Source organism: Volvox carteri (assembly GCF_000143455.1).
Source record: "Volvox carteri f. nagariensis unplaced genomic scaffold VOLCAscaffold_50, whole genome shotgun sequence".
Lineage (NCBI taxonomy): Eukaryota > Viridiplantae > Chlorophyta > Chlorophyceae > Chlamydomonadales > Volvocaceae > Volvox > Volvox carteri.
The window spans coordinates 1,003,707-1,011,820 of record NW_003307593.1 but is presented as its reverse complement, the minus strand read 5'-3'; the positions used below and the strand labels follow the sequence as shown (position 1 = coordinate 1,011,820).

Sequence of the window (8,114 nt, the reverse complement as noted above, 5' to 3'; positions counted from 1 at the left end):
GGTCCTCCGCTGATGCCCTTGATCATCTCATTACCCACCATCGTGTCCATGACGTGGTCGATACCCAGCATGCGGGCAATATCTGGCGAGAGCGTGGGGGTGAAGCTTGTGTATCCATGCGTGTGTGTGTGTCTGTTTAGAATGTGCGTGTGTGTGGATTCCGTATGCACGTGCTCTTGTCATGAGAACAGAGATTGCGGTAAGGGGACCGTAAACGATTTCGCCCCAAGCCAGCTCCTCAAGTTTCTCCAATCTCTCCTCTCACGCACAAGCATACACGCACACACGCACACACGCGCACACATACATACACACACCGCCCACCACCTAGCCGCCCTCCGTCACTAATTGCGGAAGGTGCTGTATGGCATGTTCAATCCTAGATGTGACAATGTAAATGTGCGCAAATGGCCCAGAAGCCTCCCACTTTGTAACAAGGATAACATATGGACGAGGGTGATGGGAAGGATTGAGTCCTCCTGTGCTAGGATGCAGAAATTTCAAGGCGGCCAGGGTTTGGTTTCTCTGGCGCCCTATAAGCGGTGAAGGGGGCTATGGGGTATAGCCCGCCTGCGCTTGGTGAATGGGAACTACGAGTGGGCTGCCAAGAGTGGTGAGCTGCCTGTGCGGTCGATTGGGGAGGACTGAGGGGTCTGAGTCCCCATTCGAGAGGAATGGAGTGGGGGCCAGCTTAGCAGCCCGGCGATGAGAAACGGAGGACTGTGGCTTCAGGAGGGCTGTGGATGTGAGCGGACAATGTGGTTGGACAATGCGTCCCTCTGCAACTGGAGCTCGACGCAGAGTGCTTCGCCGGTATCCCTGACGGGTACGGTTAGGTGCCCCGGCCAGCAGATATGTAACAAGGTACACACACAGCACACCTGCATACACACATACACCTACATACACACGCAGATCGGGTCGTGTCTCCCCTCCCCGTCACTCCTCTTCTCCACGGAAACCCCCCTAAATCCCTCTCCCCCTCGTAAGCTCGAATGAGTGTTCGGACAACGCCGTGAGTTTGAAGAACAAGTGGGTCATGACACCCCTCGCCGCCACCCACACGGCCGCTCCCCACCGCCCCCTCCCTCCCTCCCTCCCTCCCCCCTCTCCTCACCTCCACCACCGCACGTGCCGCAAAGGGGCCCCTAGCTAGAGCCAGCAGCAAATCCAGGTCCGGGTCATCCGGGGCAATGCCCGCATCCATCTCGTGCTTCAAAAGCAGAGCACGCAAACCTAGAGGGAAAAGGGAGAAGGAGAAACGTGATTCTGACTTTAATGGTGATGGTGATGGTGATGGTGATGGTAATGATAATGGCGATGTTGATGACGAAGCAACCTTGTGGCCTCCTCCACCTACTCCTGGGGGCCCCGTTCTCACGTTCAACGCCACCCTGCCCTTGACACTCCGCAGCAAAGTGGAGCGTCTCAGCCACCGTCAGCTCGGGCAAGTGCAGCTCCGTCTGGCCCACATAGCTGGCGGCGCGAGACACCTCAAACGCCGACCCATCGACCGGTAGGCCGTTGTACAGCACAGTGCCGTGCTGTACGATTCGGCCAGCCCGCACCACCGGCTGAGACGCCGCAGCTTTGCCGGGACCGCCACCGCCACCACCACCACCACCACCGGCGGTGCCGTCGTTCCAGTTTGGTGATGAGCGAAACTGGTCGGTAACGGGCAGCCGGACGCGACTCGAGTTGCTGCGGTGTGCGGGTGGGATGAGCTGGCCTGCTAGGGCTTTAAGAAGGGTGGTGCGCCCGGCTCCAGGGGGGCCCAGCAGCAGGCACATGCGCCCGGGTGTAAGGCAGCCGCTGCCGGCGTCGAGGATGACAGGGCGGCAGGGCTGTGTGGCTGTCGGAGTTGGCGATGGGGAGGGCCTAGCGGGTTTGACTGCTCCATTGGATGTGGAGGGGGGCGAAGAGAGCGCGGTGACTGCTTTGCGGAGGAGCTGGGAAAGGGGCTGCATAGGGTAGACATGTGGGCATGTGGGGGCCCGGGAGGAGGGGGACAGGTTTATGTTGGACATGGAGAGGGGGGGAGGGGGGAGGCGCCTGGTGGAGTGAATTGTGGTGACGCACAGATGAGGATGAAGAGGATGATGAGGAATTGTTGTGCCACAGCCGACAGGAAGACCGGCAGCTAGGAAAATGCGCCGGCAAAGGACCAGGGGCCAAAGGAACAGTAGCGCAGTTGAGGCGGAGTATGTAACGTGGGAGAGGGCAGTGGAAGCAAGCCCGCAGAGGTTCCTCATGTGGCTACATGGAGTGCGCGCGATTGGGAGGTTATCCGTTAGGCAGATCAAACTTCTCGCAGGTCATAATTAAAAGAATTAAAAGTTATTTACATATTGGTGTGTCGATGTGTGCTGGCAAACACTTACCCGCCGAGGAGGCTCGAGCTCTATCAGCAAATTGTTCCAGCGGACTTCCACCCCTGGCATCGTGAGCCCAACCCTGAAGGTGAATGGGTCATGATTGGAATAAATGAAAATTTTATCATGAGTGGTGTTATATGATATTCTAGGACGTCACGCGCTTGAAAAATGTTGGGGACGACAGACCCAAAGAAGCATAAAGCCCATGTTGGGGACGACAGACCCAAAGAAGCGTAAAGCCCTACTTTTGCATGCGGTCGTTGACCTTGCTGATAAGCCTCAAATTGTCACGCTCTCCCTCCATGACAGCATCTATCATTTTGCTGAGCTCCGCCTTTGAGGTTATGTGGGGCATTTTCTTTGCGGACGCAGCAGGAGCTGCCACATCTGGGGCCGACGCAAGGCGGGGCATTTGGGAGAGCCTACCCGGATTTACCGAGTTACTCATGTTCACTAATAATATACCACTACAGTATTAAGGGCGCTCGGGCGCCAGGCGCCTGAACTTCCGCGTGAACAGGACTGGGCGGTTCCGATTCAAAAGCGTAGATATGGAAGAAAGTTCGATATTAACCATTAAATTGAATGCAGAATTTTTATTATATTCGCGATTACGTAACATAGTGTGTATAAGTGTACAGGAACGTCATTAGTCGAATCGAATGTGATTCGTTACGCCCGACCACAACTCCTGTAGCACACACAACAACGCATAGTCTGATAGCTTTGATGACAGAGAATAATTTTAGCGATTTCTTAACTTATGGCGCTCTACCTGGTGGCGTGGTAAATGTTTTAGTGTAGCAGAACGCGGCAACGGGAATAACTGGAAACCGCCTGGTATCTACCTTAGGAGCTAGGTGTCGCGGGTGCTACTAAGGTTTAGTATTTTCAGGCAACTATACGGTAAGCTATCCATTCATAAGCATTGCTTTACGTTTACATCACGGACTTTTGTTGGTTGGTCCTCGGGCCCTTCGTTCCTGGCTCGCCGGGTTCTTCCTAGCTTGAAACGCCGTCAAAACGTCTTTCCGTGCCTATTCCAGCGCACGCCATGCTATACATGTCGGCATATGCAAACAAGCTCTACTGTACTCCTCAGTCTCATTAATGCCCTTATACCTCCAATACAAAACGCCTGTCAGGCCTGCACAGCCACCGTGTCCCTAACCATGCAGAGCCGGCCACGCAGAGCCGGGTAACCTTGACCTCTGCCAGCGACGGCGACCAGTGCTTCTGCGGCCGTCAATCGGCGATGCGTTACCCCATGCCCTTTTTCCATTTCGAGAAACCTGCCCTGCAAGCCCTGGCTCTATAACATGTGCATTTCAAAGTGCATTTCTCCGTGACTCATTACCATCACTACCAACAACAACAACACTACCACCAGCACTTGCCTAGATTCTAAGGCGCCCCCAGAAACTCCCCTCACCTCGCCTGCCCCCAGGTGCGGCCCGGTCCATCCATGCATAGACAGACACATCCCGCGCCAGGTATATTGCTGCAGCTGCCGGGCAGTCGCGTCTGCACGGCATTAAGTAAGGGCTGCGGCGCGACATGGCGAATATAACCCCCACCTGACGATGAGATGTTGCACAACACAGCGGTTTGCGCGCGGCGCCCAAGTCCCCCGCCCATGCCCCTTGTCAGAGGACCCCCCCCTGGCGCTCTACAACTACTTAAACCGACACCGGATTTCCAACTATCGCAATGGTTGGATGTGGAAAGGTGATCGCGCAAGTAGAAGTTCGATGTTTAGTTGGCGCCATCTCAGGCAGCCATCTCCAGCTCGCGAGGCGTTGCAGCTAGCCAGGCGTGCGGCATGTATGGGTAGGGTTGCTGAGAGGAGGTCACACGCCCAAGCCAAGCCATGTGCGATGCGAAGTTTCAGATCCGCGTTGCAAAGGGAAGCACAAAGGGACCTGCTCCGTAAGACCCTCCGCAGGGGCTGCGTTTACAGATTACCTAGACAGGCACCTACATACGATGACGGCTACATATGACAATGCCTAAACAGGACATTATAGTCGCTGACAGGCAATTGTTGATCGGAACTTTTCAAAAAAAGTTGATCGGAACTTTTTGAGGGCGCAAACGTATGATTAATTTATGTTCTCGCAAGCTAGTTTGAGACTCAGCGTCAAGCACTGAGCCAGCCAGATGGTGTGTGTAGCGCCGCGTGCTTCAAACCGTTGCGTTTCAACCATTGTGCGACATGTAAACAAATGATGAGTCGTTTTCAATAATGTTTTCGGAAAAAGTTCCTCCCATCGTCGCAAATTTCGTGGTATACGGGTATACGGTACAGTTCGGCCTCCCCAACAAGATTTTACTCATCAGGCCTCTATTATTGGGATAACAACAAAGTATTTCTTATTCTAGTATTCTTTTTTCAATGCTTTGGATTCTTAAACGCGATCATTCAAGTCCATGTCTTGGCGATTGATCTACCTCGCCTGTAGGATACAACGCCGCTGGGCCTTCACATCAAAGCATCACACGCATCTACGGCGATCCTTCAATTATAAGTCACAAATAACGTTAGGCCCCATCCTGTTGAATACCAGAATGTCAGAGCGCTCGTCGTGAAAAAACAGCCCTGCGCTCGTGCTTCTCCGCGCGCCTCTCTCTCAGCCTCTCACTCCCGACTCCGCGTCCTCCAATCTTCTTAAAACCTTCACTACAAGTACGGCAAATCCGAAACCTTGGTTTCCCCCGGCAGCTCCCAGCACCCCTCCTCGTACTCGTCGACATTGCCGCGCGGCACCGGCAGCGGCGCCCGGTAGCTGTAGCGCGACATTAACCCCCGACTTATGCTACTGCCGTTACCACCGCCAGCCTGCACCAGCTCCGCAGCGGCCCGGGACGCTCCTCCTGGAGCTGCCGCCGGGAAAGCCGCCGCCGGGTCCAAGGACGGGGCTGCCATGCGGCCCGGAGGCGGGGCTTCCTGGCCAAGGTTCCCGGATCGAGCTTCGCCGGCGGCAACAGGTCTGGATCCTACTCCTCGTGTTGAAGTCGCACCGGGTGCAGCTGCTGCAGCACCGTCCGGCTGTGAGCGCGTGACGAGTGCGGGCTTGCCTGGGGACGAAACCGCAGGGCTGTGGGGCAGTGATGACGTGCGGGCACTGTCCCAGGATGACCCACGGGTCGGTTCACTCCCGCTGAGGTCATTGTCCTCCTTCGCCTCCTTCTCCACCACCTCCTTTATCCTCTCCTCCTCCTCGTCGTTCCTCTGTTCACTAGCGGGTGAAGGTTGGTCGCCATCCCCGCTGCCACCCTCGACTTCCTGCTCCCTATCGCTACGGCTAAAGAATCGGCACCCGCTGGCCGTACGGCAGTGGCTCGAGGCGCGGCTTGGGAAACTGGGTCTTACGTCACCAGCACTGGCTCCGGAGCGCCCACCAATGGGCACACCACACGTAATGCTGAGGCTCGCGGCGCCGAGACCACCAGCGCCGCTGCTGCCGCCGGCGGCGGCGCCGCTGAAGCAAGGTTCCGTACTCGACCCGCCGGGTACGACACCAAGCGAGGCTGCGGCGGCCAATGCTGCTGCAGACGCAGCCGCGGCGGCGGAGGCTCCCGCAGTTTTGGGACTCCTCAAGCCGGAGGTGGTTGGCTCCGGCGGCAGCGACGGCGGCGGCGGCGGCGGCGACGGCGGCGACGACGCGGCAACCGTTCCCTGGATGGCTGGCGACGCCGCATCAGCCACTGCCTCCGCTGCCTCCCTTGCCTCCGCTGCCTCAGTGTACACCTGTATCGGCACCGTTGTGCCCCCAGGTGCCCCCAGAACTCCCACTCGCACCGGCGCCCGGCACATGGGACAGGAATTGCTGAAGCCCAGTAGCCAGCGGCGAATACACCTAGGTGCGGGTGCGGGTGCGGGGTAAGTTTACGCCACGACCGGCCCCTCACACCTAACCCCCCAGCCCCACCCCCCCTCCAGCTCCCACGAGCGTGCTGAACATATCCAAGTACGTCCCAAATGGTGCATTCGGTTGATCATTCCCTCATAACAAAATGACCTAGGGGACGTACCAGGCCCCGCCACAGCCCCAAGGCAGACCGCCTGCACCGACGGACGTATCCTAGCACCTCGTACGACAAACCATACGGCAGTACGGTGAGGTCGTACTCGCATACCTGTCGTGGAAGAAGTGGTGGCAGGGCAGTAGCGCCACCAATTGCTCTTCGGCAAAGGCCTCGCTGCAGACGACGCACTCGGACAGACCCGTGACGTGCCACGGAACCATGGGTCGCTGCGGCTGCGGAAGGGAGGGGTCTGCTACCGCCGCCGCCACAGCCGCCGCGGCAGTGGCGTCTGCGGCGGCCGCGCCGTCGCTGCTTGATGCTTCTGCTTCCGCTTCTGCTTGTGCTGCCGTAGCGTTGCTGCAATCCGCCCCATGAACGTCGCTGTGCTGCTTACCGCAACCACCACCAACTGCCAATGACGACTCTACCTCGTCCCCAGCCACCTCCGGGTGATCAACACCCGCTGCCGCTGCCGCTGGAGCCGCTTGAGCCGATTCCGCCTCCACCGTTTTCTGCTTCGCCGCCGCCCCCATTGTTGCCAACATAGCTTCCCCCTCCCCCTCCTCCTCCCCCTCCCCTTCCGCCTCCTCCGCCTCCTCCGCCTCCTCCGCTGCCTCAGCTCCAGCCTCCGCTTCCATCCCGGTTGCCCCCAGGGCCCGACGGCGACCCTCACCGCCGCTGCCGTACGGACATACCGTCGCAGCGCCCGCGACGTCTACTTGTTGTCCTGCGTCAATGGCGACGCCCGGCTCTGGGCCTGACAGATTCCCGCCACCGACAACACAGCAGCTGGCGGATTGTTCCAGTCCGGCAATGCGGCCGCCCCCGGCTGGGGCCCCCACCAGCGATCCAGCAGCGGCCTCCACCTCCACCTCTACATGCACTTCCACATCCTGCACTCCCGCCACGTCCTCTACCTCCCCCGCTTCCGCTTCGGAGTCCTCGGCCTCCCCCGCCGCCGCCGCCGCCGCCGCCGCCGCCGCCGCCGCCGCTTCGGGAGCTTTTTCTTCTTCCGCCGCCCCGCCCTCCTGGGAGCCCTCCACCCCTTCCTCAAGCTCCGTTAGCACCACCTCCACTACTTCCACCGCCGTTGCCCCCGCCGCCGCTGCCGCTGCCTCCGTCACCTCCAACGCCGCCGTTATCACCTCCGCCGTTCCTTCAGCCGCTTCCGCTTCCGCTTCCGTCTCCGACTCCGACTCCGTCTCCGCCGCCTCTGCCGCATAGCGAATCGCCGCCTTGATCACGGAGGACGTGTATCGAGCCAGCGGCAGCAGGTCCACTTGCGCCGCACTCAGCGTGGCGACCCCGGGGCCGCTGCCGCCGACGCCGGCAATCACGGCGGCGACGGCGGCGGCCGGGGACAGCTCCGAGGCGCCGGTGATGCCTGCGGCGGCGGCGGCGGCAGCGGCGGTGGGCGCCAGGCGCCGCCGTACAATGTCCTCGGTATCCTCCAGAATGAGCTCCAGGGTGGCCGCGTCGTTGCCTGTTTTGGTAATCCAAATCCCGCACAAAGGAAAGAAGGGGGCCAGAGGCCACCTCGCCAAGGACCGGGGGGAGGCGGGGCTCCTTCAGCGGAGAGAGCTCATCCACCCTGCCGAGCGGAGCGCCCCGTTACAACTCCCTTCCCCTGCAGAGCCCCTTCCCTCCCCCGTCTCCTCCCCCTACTCGCCTGCCCTCAACCACCGCTCCCGCACTGTCTCTTCCCCGTCC

The 8,114-nt window shown here is 59.5% G+C and overlaps 1 protein-coding gene across 1 annotated transcript in view; it reads right to left on the bottom strand.

Moving 5' to 3' along the window:
• Nucleotides 1-2,441, bottom strand: part of VOLCADRAFT_96268 (ATP-binding cassette transporter) — a gene marked incomplete at both ends in the record, with an annotated part of 18,345 nt that extends 15,904 nt beyond the window's left edge. The window contains 4 exons of the mRNA XM_002955269.1: nt 39-82; nt 1,118-1,236; nt 1,382-1,961; nt 2,382-2,441. Coding sequence (XP_002955315.1) covers nt 39-82; nt 1,118-1,236; nt 1,382-1,961; nt 2,382-2,441 — 803 coding nt within the window. The remainder of the gene's footprint in view (nt 1-38; nt 83-1,117; nt 1,237-1,381; nt 1,962-2,381) is intronic.
• Between the last annotated feature and the right edge of the window lie 5,673 nt (nt 2,442-8,114).